Source organism: Pseudoliparis swirei, chromosome 7 (genome assembly GCF_029220125.1).
Source record: "Pseudoliparis swirei isolate HS2019 ecotype Mariana Trench chromosome 7, NWPU_hadal_v1, whole genome shotgun sequence".
NCBI classification, from domain to species: domain Eukaryota; kingdom Metazoa; phylum Chordata; class Actinopteri; order Perciformes; family Liparidae; genus Pseudoliparis; species Pseudoliparis swirei.
The window spans coordinates 26,625,215-26,638,815 of NC_079394.1; the positions used below are offsets into that span (position 1 = coordinate 26,625,215).

At 42.2% G+C, this 13,601-nt stretch overlaps 1 protein-coding gene across 3 annotated transcripts in view; it reads right to left on the bottom strand.

Annotated features, from left to right (window-relative positions):
• The window catches only part of ghra (growth hormone receptor a), a 34,679-nt gene that overhangs the window by 9,333 nt on the left and 11,745 nt on the right, over positions 1-13,601 (bottom strand). For all 3 annotated transcript variants that reach the window (XM_056418216.1, XM_056418214.1, XM_056418215.1), the window contains exons 3-7: positions 3,101-3,230; positions 2,808-2,977; positions 1,034-1,212; positions 290-434; positions 1-88 (exon numbers count right to left, since the gene is read on the bottom strand). The exon at positions 1-88 is cut by the window's left edge and continues 3 nt beyond it. In XM_056418216.1, coding sequence (XP_056274191.1) covers positions 1-88; positions 290-434; positions 1,034-1,212; positions 2,808-2,977; positions 3,101-3,230 — 712 coding nt within the window. The remainder of the gene's footprint in view (positions 89-289; positions 435-1,033; positions 1,213-2,807; positions 2,978-3,100; positions 3,231-13,601) is intronic.

Genomic DNA, 13,601 nt, shown 5'->3' on the forward strand with positions numbered 1-13,601 from the left:
TGCTGCTGAGAGGCGACAATAATCACGGCGAGTAAGAGGATGCCCACAATCCCAAAAACGAGAACGAGGGTCAGCGGGAAAGGAGACTCTACAAGACGGCACGAGACAGAAGCCATCATCATCATCATCATCGTCATCATCGTCATCATCGTCGTCACCGTCGTCGTCATAACTCCTTTGCTCCCTGTTCAACGGTGTTTGCGCCCCTGTCCGTCGGAGCCAAACGAAGCCGCGGGCCATATTCATTTTTTTATTTTTTTTGACCAAATGTCCGATTTGCGGCGCTCACCTTTGCTGGGGACTTGAATGAAGAGGGAGTCGCTGAACTCTCCGAACTTCGTGAAGGCCTGCATCCTGCAGCGGATGTGCACTTCGTACTCTTTTCCTATGTGCAGACCGAAGATTGTCTGCTGGGTTTGAGGCTGCATCTCCAACTGATGTTTGAAAAGCACAAATGCAGGTAGAGAAAGAGAAAGAATAAAAACACAGTTTATTTTGCTGCGTATGTTAAAGAACCCTTTCAGACAGAAGAGTAACAGAGGCCTCTCCAAAAGTAGCATTGTCGAGGCATTTCTGGTACATTAAGCGGAGTGTTATAATGGAGGGCTTTTAAAACAGTTTCCAAAGCTGCCTTCATCAGACTGGCTGGCCCCACATTACTGAACACGAGCCTGTGCAAGGTCCTGTGGCCTCTGACCTACAGATCCCTCCCTTCACTTCCTTCAGAGAGGCTGTGTTTTCCCAGAGGGCCTTGCTCTGGCTTCCACTGCCTTGGCAACAAAGCTACACTGCATGTTAGCCTCATGAGTTCAGGGGAGGGGGAGGGGAAAGGAAACACGACACCTACCGACAATTTACTTTAAAGAGAGCCCATTAGTGTTTGCATGTGTCAACTTGTGCCAGCGCACAGAGGCCTTTTGTAAAGTTGTACGGTGTGTGTTTCCATGTGTTACTACTTTGCGTGCGCATAACATTTTTAAAAAGCCGATAGTGCAAGAGAGATCATTGCGGAGCAAGTAACGAGAGGACTTACTGCTTCCCATTTTGTGGTATTTCTCGCTCTGTACTGGATCTCGTACTCAATGCGCATCCAGCCTGCCCCGACGTCTGCAGAGGGCGGGGCCTCCCAGTTGACCATGACATCATAGTTTAGCCCGGAGGGACTTATATTGAGCAGGGTCCAGTTTAGAGACCCTGGAGGGTCAGGGCGCACTGCCAGGGAAAGGGCAAAAGGTCAGTTTGAACAGAGAGAAAACACTTTGAATTATTGACATCACGTTTATGAACATGGTAAATCAATGGATGGCTTTTAAATGCATTTGATTATGTGTAGATGAAAAAATAATGAATTAATCAAAGAAATATGCTCTTTAAGTCAATCAATTAAACCAAAATACAGTATAGTGGAGGTCTTATATTAGTTTTATGTTAGTATAATGAGCTGTATGTGAAGTGGAAAAAAATTGAAATTGATAAAACATAAACTAACAAATTAAATACATAATAGAGGTTACAACACAAGGGTTGAAGGAGGAACACTCAGTGTGAACATTGGAGATGTACTGAATATTCTCAGTAGATTTCATGGAAAGTTGACCAATAAAATGTTGAACTTTTGGCCTCATGGCGATACTGGTCGGGGGACCAAAAACGTTAAGATCGGTAATCAAATTTCCTGGACATCCAACAATGTTGGTTATAGCGACACGTTGATAACGAATGTCCACGCGGCCAATAAACAAAAATGTCTCCGCCGAAGAGATATCAGCAAACATGGGACACGTGTCATGTGATGCAACAGTGTCTATCAGCACCCTGGTCAGATAAAGGGCGCCACACAAAACAGTTATTGTGTCAACAATGGCTATCTGACACACAAGCATGTGGCATTTGCTGGTTTAGATTGATAAGCAGCAGCAAATACCATTTCTTACAAAGCGCCTGTGCAGGTGATTTATTATACGAGCGGCGGACATTTTCTGTTCATGCTTTGCAGTGCTCTCCCAGCAATCTGTCAAGTGTTAGGTTGTCATAATTTATTTTGATAACATGTGCAGAGGTCTTATGCTTTCATTTAATACATATAGAAAGATATTATAATAGGAAATATTAGGGAGAATATTGATATTGTTATTAATGTATTATATAGCATAGGGGTAATGTTTACTCTATGTAAATATGAATGGCAAGAATTAATGTATGTTGCATGAGAGTGACTGTGTTTGTATTATAGATTGTCGAAGCCGGTTGAAACCCGTGAAGTGACTTACAATAATAGACGGGACTTTTATTGTGAAAATACTTGACCGGAAGTGACGTTTTGACCCGGGGTTCAGTGACATTCGACCCCTCCATTGTTCTAGTGGGACTTTGAACCAATCACTAGCTGTTAAAGGCTGGACTCACCTTTGAGAGTGAGGATTGGCTGATTTTGAGTCTAAGGCTTTGTAGATTAGAGATAGCGTTCTCTTCCCACAAGGACCCCGACGCCGGAAGGCTGAGGAGCCGGACGATGAAGACCACGATCGTGAGGCCTTGAATGTTTGTTTGACACTTCCTGCCATTAAATGTTGATAACTTAATTCACGCGCGTCCGGAAGCCTGTTCTCCATCATTTGCGAAGTGCCCAGTTTCAGAATATCCTTAAACAAGCTACATCCGCATGTGGTGGGGGAATTTTTTTTTGTGTGGCCAGAACGTGTTTCACGATGTCGAGTGCATTGTGGAATATATGTACAATTGCCCTAATTCATCGGACGCTTTGCAAACGTATGGATGTTTGCGCATGTGTTTTTTTTTTTACTAACCGATGTTCTCCACGGTGAAACAGTCTTCCTCGTTGTAATAGGTGATGTTGTTTTGGCTGCGAAGCTGCATGCAGTAGGGGATCCAAATGGACGTGTGGGCGATATCGAAGAAGCACTCCCGATTTGAGTGAACATACTCTGGACACTCTTTCCATTCGCTGGCGGGCGAGCTGAAAGAGGGAAAAGATGATGGCAGAGGAAAGAGAAGAGGGAAGCACGGGAAGACATAAACGTTGAAAAAAACAACAACTTCGGTTTGAACTTTGACGTGGCGCTGCGACTTTCACGCTTACTCTTTCTTAATGTAGAAGAGTCTGAGCTCTCCGGGAGAGGACAGGTTGTGGAAGTTGCCCGGACTCCACCAGCACTGGAATGTCACCTGGTCCCTCGATACGCACTCCGTGATGTGAGGCTCGAGGGGAGCTGAAAGGCGAAGGGAAAGGATCAGAGGCGAGACAAACTCGGATTGCATTCGGCTGATCAATCCCCTTTGTGGCGTTTTCGATTTATCGATGCGAGAATCCTGAAAAAACACAACTCTGTTTATTCCCAATCCTTCTTAAATCGTGACATCAGTCACTATTGTCACACTGGTAAAAGACGAATCTTAACGATATTTGAAGAGTTTCTTCGCCAACACACCAGGACATACCTTATTACCTTCGTATTTAGTACCTTCGCATTGAAAATGCGGAAGGTTATGTTTTGATCGCAGTGTATTTATTTATTTATTTATTTGTATGCGTGTTATTCGCGTAACAAAAAAAGTTGTAAACCGAATCGCATGAAATTTGGTGGGATGATTGGTTATTATCCGGGGACCATTTGATTAGATTTTGGGATTGATCGGGTCAAAGGTCAAGGTCATGAAAAAGGTCAACATCTTCTTGAATCGCATGACATTTGGTGGGATGATTGGTTATTATCCGGGGACCATTTGATTAGATTTTGGGATCAATTGGGTCAAAGGTCAAGGTCATGAAAAGGTCAAAATCTTATTTTTACCATAGCACGGTACATTGTTATCCAATTGGCATGCAACTAATGCCAAAATGTTCATAATTCAATGCCCAATCTTGTGATATGCGAAAGTATGCGCTCTACTGAGTGCCCATTCTAGTTATTTCTGTAAACATAATTGTACCGTTTATTCATTGCATGCATCATAATGCGTTTTCAGTGATGAGGTGTTAGCCTTAAAACGAGGCTAACCTGCAGTTCGCATCTCGCGTTGCTCTAAAATAATTTTTTGCTCGCTGTAAATTGAGTAGAACAGACAGAGTTATGGGCCGCATCGAAACTCCCTCACCTGTGCTTTTCTAACCTTTAGATCTATTCACATCGTATACCATCTCTCATCCGCCCCACCCCGAGGCCCTGACTCAGACCCCGTCGCTCCTCATCGCCGATCCCACCCGACCCCCGTGTGCCTCTGGTCCGAGGCCAGCTTCTTATTCATCCACGAGAGTCCCGGGGGTTTGCTGCAATCATAAATAAGCCACGTGAAGGTATCAATCTATTTCTGCTCGACTCGCGCTCCTCCAGAGCCGGCTGCAGCAAAAATCCCCCATCAGACCCGGAACATAAACACGAAAACAGACCGGAGCCATGAAATGGCCCAAAAAAACTAAACAAAAACAGCAGGGTGCTATTATGGGTTCTTTTGGAGTTCATATACATTAAATAACTAGAACGGGCACTCGGTAGAGCGCATATCTTCGCATATCACAAGATTTGGCATTGAATTATGAACATTTTGGCATTAGTTGCATGCCAATTGGATACAAATTGACCGCGCTATGGTAAAAATAAAATGTTGACCTTTTCATGACCTTGACCTTTGACCCAATTGATCCCAAAATCTAATCAAATGTTCCCCGGATAATAAACAATCATCCCACCAAATTTCATGCGATTCAGTTTTATACTTTTTGTGTTATGCGAGGAACACGCATACAAATAAATAAATAAATAAATACACGGCGATCAAAACATAACCTTCCGCATTTTCAATGCGAAGGTAATAATGATCTCCACAGACTCCCTGACTGCTGCTACATCTTCAAAAGGGGTTAAATACATGCTACCAGCATGTGCATTGCATACGATATTTGCACGCAGACACACGAGCGGCTTCCCGAGTTAACATTAACCAGACACCGCAACAAAACCACCCCGAACAAATAAGCCCAACCCCCAGCAGCCCAGATAGCAAATACTCATAATTTATTTCCACAGAATATGCACCATTTATTTGATGACTTTTCTCACTTACTGTTTGATGCCGGTGCAACCTCCTAATTCACCGCATTCCTACGCCATTAGGCCCGGAGCTCTCAACCCTCCCTCTAACTTCCCCACCTTCCCTCCCTTCATCTTCTGTCTTGGTTCCCAGAGCTTTGCTATTTCAACTGCGCCTCCCCTCCCCCATCCAGCAAATTCCAGCTGCCACCATCAAAGAACTTTTTTCCCCTGCTGACACTGGATGCAAAGGAGTGCTTGGAGCTACAGCAGGGCAGGTTCCATGAAAAGTGGAATAACACCGTGGAAATGCACGTCTTTGGGTTGAATGTGTCTCGTGGTCGGGGCAACGTTTTTTTTCCTGGGCAGGCTGCTGTTGTACTCTGGGTGGAGAAGACTCAGAAGCACACCGCGATTGTTTTTAAAGCGTGGCTCTGCTGCTGAAGGCCAGAACGTACAGACATTTTTTTTTTAAAGGAAAGTTGTTTGCATCTTCGAGCAGGGCTGAGGATGGTTGTTTATCTGAAGTTAGAGGTGAAAGGTTGTGCAGCAACACTTGGATCGTGTCCCAATTCTCACCCTACTCTCAGTGTCTCTCCTTCGCACTCGCTTTCTAAACCCGTCATACGTCTTCCCTCGCTCTTCTTCTCTGGTATGATGAGGCAGAATCTGTACGAGTTGCTGTAAAAAAAAAAGAAAAGAAAGAATGAAACTGGAACTGTTCAAGTTGCGACTGGCTTACGAGCCACGGGGCAAAGTCTTGACAGCTACATGTTGATGACCCGCCCAGATAGACTGGTAATTTTGTTGCAGGGCCTTACTCCCCATTTCATACATGTACTAATACACAAACCGTTTCAGGGACGGAAAGCTAAATCCTGCCTGTACCTGCCAGCTGTTATTAAATGATCTGGAAGAAGAAACTTAATTGTGTGTGCGTGTGCATGTGTATGTGTGTGTGTGTGCTCATCCTGTCTGTTCATATGTATCCATTGGTCCTTGAGGGCTGTGTGGGTCTGAGACTGATAAACAGCTCTTAGCTTCACGTCCCGTCTTCCTCAGTCCATACAGAGGAGCTAGGAAACCCACTTATCGACCTTGATGTCAGCTGTAGCCATGAAGGTTTAACATCCACTAAAAAGCCTAAATAAAGCTTTTTTTCCTTGCGCCAGCTGCCAAACGGCACTAACAATGGGGAGAAAAAAGTGCGACCAGGATTTATCAGTTACCGAGTTGTGAAATGCTCGTCTGTCACAAGCGGTAGGGACGGGAATGAGGCCATTGTGCTCTGAATTATCACCGTTTCCAGCTCATTTGCAGATTTAATTTAGTGTTAGGTTAATAACGCTTCGAAAGGCTGGTAAAAAGAGGGAGGAGATGTGTAAGGAGGACGAGGAAGAGCAAGACAGAGAGGGAATGTGCAAATCTAGCATTTTTATTATTGCAGGGTGCTGTTGATATGTTGCTGTTTGTCAAAACTGCTTCATCTGGAGACATTTTACAGTCTACGGAGGGGATACATTATCAATGAGGTCTCTATTTGGGGTCCTTTACTCTTTTCATATTCCTCTACTGACAATTGCATCTGCCATACAGATGACACTTAAATACAGGCTTCAGTAAAAATGATTATTATTCATATTTAGCAACCGAGCTGAGCTGAGTCTTGACAGACATACTTCAGGTCATCGAATTTTCGACGACACACAATTTCCCGAATCTTCACCAGAACAAAACGTCCATCTTCCACAGGCGTCACAGTATACATCAGAACACACAATAGGTTTCTGGGTGTGATTATTTGATTGCCTGACTTAAATCACAACAGGCACATACGCATGTGTTAAATTTAGCTTTAAAATGATAATAATTTGAATTGCACCTACAATTGGGTCCATCCCACCTCCCTCTGACAAGTGCTTGCCATTTCCTTTGTGAAGCACAAATTTGGTTAAAGTACATAAATTACCGTGATCATCTTTTACTTTGGGACTGCATGTACAGTTAGTGAGCGCGTGGGTTTTCGGAAGTGGTTTTATGTGTTTCGTACCGTGTCAAAAAATTACACAAAAGCATGCAAAAAAAACCCCACATAAAGACAGACGTAACCCCTGGCTGTAAGGAGGCTAAGAGTCTCTTCATTGTGCCATTAGCACATAATTGATTTGAATTGCCCTCTGCTTGAAGAGAACACACACATGGCTGCTGAACAGTTGAACCCGTTGTCCTCGGTCACTTCACTCACAACTCGTACTCTGCTCTCCACTGACCGGGTAAACGCAATTACGAGGCACACAAAACAGAATGGCCCGCTGCAAGTCTAAATTTAACCCTAACAGGAGGTGTACAACGTAATGTAATTTTCCTTTTTAGGGTAAAGCTAGAACATAAAGTGCTTATTTGATGTGAAGTCACCACAAACATTGCGCAATATTCACTCGCATTTCGTTTCTACAACCGAACGGCACCACTTTGGACCCTTAGGGAAACGTATGTGGTGGTTCGCAGCACCCAAGAGATAATAATAATAATAATAATAATAATCATAACTTTATTTATATAGCACCTTTAAAAACAATGTTTACAAAGTGCTCCACAGAGAGTCAAAGCAAAACAAGTGGAATGGCAAGAAACCAATATTACATTTAAAAGTATATATTAAAATAAAAAATAAAATGGAAAATAAAAAATAAATAAATTAAAAACCAAATAAATTAAAAACAGACAACTAAATTAGGGGAACCAAAGATGATCCACGTTGCTTGCTGCAGCACCAGTAGTCTTAGTGTGTGTGTGTGTGTGTGAGTTTTTTTTCTCGTGAACCAGATGGAGGCATTAACAGCACATGCTTACACTAAATGTCAATAGGCCCGTCAGTCAACACATGCAGTGAGTTCAACAATACATATCTGCACCGAAGCCAACACGCACACGTGAGACAAGAGAGAATGGAACAGACGAGAAGAAAAGGTTGGGCGTGAGGTGGAGAGACTAATCTGTGTCACAAACCAGCCTAGTGACTCCACACGGTTATACTTCAAACCAAACATCCTTCATGAAGTTAATGAACAACGGAGTGTGTAGATCAGTAATGTCAGCAAACAAGAGCAGTGCAGGGATATGTGCTGTGGAGGTGTTGGAAGGTGTTAACCACCACCATTATACACTACTGTTCAAAAGTTTGGGCTCATCCAGACAATTTTGTGTCTTCCATGAAAACTCACTTTTATTTATCAAATGAATTGAAAATTGAATATAAAATGTAGTCAAGACATTGACAAGGTTAGAAATAATGATTAATATTTGAAGTATTAATTTTGTTCTTCAAACTTCAAGCTCAAAGGAAGGCCAGTTGTATAGCTTATATCACCAGCATAACTGTTTTCAGCTGTGCTAACATAATTGCACAAGGGTTTTCTAATCAGACATTAGTCTTCTAAGGCGATTAGCAAACACAATGTACCATTAGAACACTGGAGTGATAGTTGATGGAAATGGGCCTCTATACACCTATGGAGATATTTCATTAGAAACCAGACGTTTCCACCTAGAATAGTCATTTACCACATTAACAATGCATAGTGTGTATTTTTGATTAATGTTATCTTTATTGAAAAAACAGTGCTTTTCTTTGAAAAATAAAGACATTTCTAAGTGACCCCAAACTTTTGAACGGTAGTGTATGTCTCATTTAGGTGCTCTTTGAAATCCATTATTTTATGCATATGTAATTCATTTCATGGAGAAAATGAAAACCTCAAAATTGGGCTTGGGCGTGAAGGTTAAATGTTTCGTCAGGAGGCCGTGGAGAGAGGCGGAGAGTGCGAGAAGTGTGCCAGAAGAGAGGGGGAGAAAGGTGAGAGGCTGCAACAAGATACAAACAGGGGAATGCAAACAGGTGATATAAATAACTACCAACATGCACAAGCTGGTTTCACTCACAAGTGCACACACACAAGCGCACGTCCTGAACTTACAACTTCAAAACCAAAACCAACAGGGAATATCCAAGTTCCATTGTCCGACTCTTTGGAAACGTCCCGCCTTTCCTCCCAGTTGCACAACAGGACTTATTTGTAATTTTTTTCTTTCTTCCTTCTTTAAGTTCGGGACCAGGTGACGAGTCGACGCTCCCATCTGATCCTCATGATTCCTTCCAGCGTTCCTGGCTTTGAAGTCTTGCAGAAACAATCTGATGCGTTTGACCATGCAGTGACCCAGTCAGCGTTTTTTCTTCTCCCAACGATGTATTGCCTGCAGTAATGATGTTAATCTCCCCTAATGCCATTACAGACCACAGGATTGGCTTAGTTATGTTATATTACATCCAAGTGAGAGTAAATATAGATGAGTCTGGCTTCCAGCTTGGACACCTGCATATATATATATACTAAGGAAACACTCTCCCGCTCCTCTATCTTTTCTTTCTGGCCTATTCCATTCTGCTAGCCTCGGCACTTTCGCGGCGTGTCAGACGTTTTCCCACAAGGGACAAAAGCAAAGTGCTAAATACAGCCCGGGACTGTGGCGGCCTCACACTGAGGTGGGACGTCCCCCGCTTCAGAAACGAGTCAGAACGTCGTTTATTATACGCGAGAGCTGAAAACCTGACAAACCTGACGGAAGAAATTAAGAGTTTCACTCACTTAATTCGCCTTTCCGAAAAAGTGTTCCTGGGATACATTTTTCATATTCTAAGAAAATGCTCCCGATCAGAATGTTAACGGTGTGATTTCAAGTTAAGTAATTATATGGGACTCCTTTATATTTCCTTATTTCGCAAATGTTTGAAGGAATCGCTCCATTATGAAATATGATGTTAGGCATATCAAGCCGTGAGTAAAGGCTACATCAAACCGCCCACATAGTTTACACATAGAAAAAGATATTAGGAGCGTTACACATTTCTGGTTTCACTTGTTTGTTACTTTTGATATGGTACTCCTCAGACCGCCCTGCTGCCGATGAACCATACCGAGCCTTTCAACTCTCTTTTGTGAAGCTAACAGCGTGTCTTCGCCTCTCAGGGCAAACACACCCGCTGCTCGTCTTTGAAGCCGACGTAACCGTAGATTGCGCTCTCCAACGGACATAGAAATGCTGCAGGGACAGAACAGCCCTCAGAGTGTCCGCATGGCTCTTTTAGGTCTCCAGATGGAACAGCAAAATGGTTTTAAACAGCCCCCAAATCCCAGTCAGTGCGTTTACATGATGGTATAATTCGAATCTTGCTTTAGTCGGACTATGCTATCTTTTGGGGGATCTGCTATTATCCCAATATATATGGCAGTGAGTAATTCGAATTATTGGCCGAAAGCATGTCATATCCGATACGATAGGTGGCGCTGTTTTCATTACAACTCGTGGTGATACAGCCATTTCCGCTTGACCTCTTCACCACTACCAACAACAACCAACAACAACAACATCAACATTTCGAGAAAGATGGCGAACAGAGAGCAAGGCGGAGCTACATCCCTCTACTATTCTTGCATGATGTTAATCGTGACATTATCGTCTCTTTCGACTCTTTCGACTTCCGGGTCACGACATGGGAGGGAGGGAGGGAGGAGGGCGGCGGGATCTCAAGCATGCGCAAAGACGCAAAGTCCAGTTCCTAATCCAATTCACCATTACATGCCGCGATAGTCGAATTATCAACCGGATCGGATCGAGTTATCCAGGGGTGTTCATCGGATCGCAGTCGGACCGCACATAGACGAACAAAGGTGTTTACATGAAACGGATAATTCGATTTCAGTCCGACTGAGCCAGTTATTCGAATGCATGTAAACACGGTGAGTGTGACTCAATAAGATTGATTGATTTCAGCAACTTGGATGTGATTGCGAAAAAGAGCGGCGGGTCAAATAGTGTCTGTTTCGAGTGTCAGGTTGGAGTCGACACCTGCGAGCTAGAGAAAGGCACAGGCTGTGTGTGTGTTTGCTCACGCAATCATTGGCTGCTTTGTGTTTACAGATGTTTTAACGGTTGTCAAGGAAGACGCGTATGGAGACCATTTTAACGATTGGAAGAAGGCGGACCGGTCAAAGCCTCATCTGCCTATCCGTGGGTTTGTCTGAGAGCTTATCAGAAAGATAGCGGAAAAACCCACAGAGATAAAGGTATTTGATGTTGGTCTGTGAACAAAAGTCAAAAGGACCAAGGGCAAAGCTCAGTGTGACAGCACTAATTGTTTCCCAGTAGCGCACAGACAGACTCATCGGCTCTACATTAGTGCATTTAATTGTAAAATAGCATCTGTAATCAGTGGTAGCCGTGTTGATATCACTCTTTTTTTTTGTTGCATGTGAATATCAAAAGAATATTTAGATAATTAACAAAGAAATGACTACTACCTGTGCTCTATACACATCTTGTCACCGTCACGTCATCACTCAGCTTCACTACGAATCTCCTCTCTCCCCCATGAGCGTTTTTTTCTTTATTCTTTTTTCAAAACCAATGCTTTATCAAGAATTCATGATACACATTATTCATTTCTTGTCAGAATGCCAACATGGCCTTTAAACATAACCACTTGATACACAAAGGAATGTGTGTTCGCAAAGATATTACTTCAGTCCGTGGTTTAAACCGCTGTGGAATAGCAAAGAGGTTGTTTAACAACCAACATTTGCGAGACAATGTTTCTTAGGCCAGCACTGGCACCCGAATATATATATATTTTCGCTTGGAAAAGCACTTAAAGCAGGAGAGCTGAAAGAACAATATGTCCACAACACACGATAATTGAACCAATGTTCTCAAACTTCTGTGCCACATCAGTCCACTGAGTCATTTGTTTTCCCCAACTGGTGAAGCTTTGACTTATTCCCTTATTCCCTGATCGATGCAGCAAAGAAAGCTGCAGATTGCACAATATAGACCTATTAAAAATAAGAAAAATCATCTTTAAGTCTGAGTGTGAGGCTTCAACACAGAGCATTAATAACAGTTAAGCGTTTTCTCCCCAAGAAAGCTGTCTGAAAAGCCAGAGGAGAAGAAGGGTGGGAACTCTGTCTTAACTTGGCAGAAGAACACCAGATCGATTGGCCTTCTGCGGTGGTAATATTACCAGCTGGTTTTCACGTAACCCACATCAAAAAAGAGAGAGAAACCAACACAGATCGTCATCAGCTGGACTGATTACCAATCTGATTACCAATCAGTCCAGCTGATGACAATCAGACACCGTTCCGTGAACCACACCCCCGCTCCACCCACTCTGCAGTATTCCCAGTTCAACTCCTTTCACGTAAGATTCCTCCGAGTCTGTATTCTACACAAAAAAAATCTTTTTTTTCCTTCCCATTCTGTAACAATACAATTTAAAAGTCAAAAGACATTTTTATGCAGATTTTAAAACCTAAAATATACCACTTTCATACAAGAGTCACCTCCTACACATTAGTATTATAGTATTTCAATCTTCATAGTCTGTTAAATTAATTAAATAAATTGAGCAAAATACAGGGAAACATTTGCTCTCACGGTACAGGCTCCCTTTAATTCAATAAGTGACAAAAACCTGAACTGGAGCAAATCTGCCATTAAACAATGGACAATATCCTTCCAAATCTAATCCATATCTAAATATAATAAACAAACAATGGTATCAAAAACCAATGTATTTTAAACAGGGGCTAAAGAAAATATTTTTATATTATTTTATTATTTAAAATATAAGATTAAAGTAGTATATATATGTATTTACATATATATGTATTTATATATGTATTTGTATATATATATATATATAAATATGTGTGTGTGTGTTTACTGACATACATGCGCAGTGGCCTTAGTTACCTCAGCAGATGCCCAAACCACTATATTAAGTTTTCTCAACTTAACATTTTAAGTGGATTCCACTCTTCATTAATGAAATTGACATTTTGAGTTAGTTCAACTTTTTTCAAAGGCATTTGTTGACTCAACTTTTAAAAAATGTGTTAGGACAACAAATTTGAAGTTGGGCTTTTTAGAGTGCAGTAGGCATTAATATTCCATCATAACATTGATGAATAGTTTTAGCTCTATTACAAGTGTGGCTTTTTCGAAACAATGTCCAACCTAAGGGCATGTTGATGAGCTGCCAATTACATTATTTTACGTAATCCTGACCAAAATGAACAATTCCTCAATTAAAAAACATAAAACTAACACAGAGCCTGATTTTATACTCTTAGGATTTGTTCACATATTGCATTAAGCAAACTAGACCAGGTCCATGAACAATAAATATGCTCTGCAGGCACTGCACTCTCCCTTTTCTCGTCCAACCTCAACGACCACACTTACTTGGAGAGGCTCTGTGTCTGAACCTTGCCCTCTCACTACTGGTATCCCTCAAGGCTCCATCCTGGATCCCCTCCTCTTCTCTCTGTATACAAACTATCTTTGCTCTGTTATTAGCTCGCATGGCTTTTCCTACCACAGCTATGCTGATGACACTTTTCCCAATCTGAAACGCAGGTAGCAGCACGCATCTCTGCCTGTCTGACTGACATCTCTCAGTGGATGTCTGCACACCACCTGAAAATCAACCCT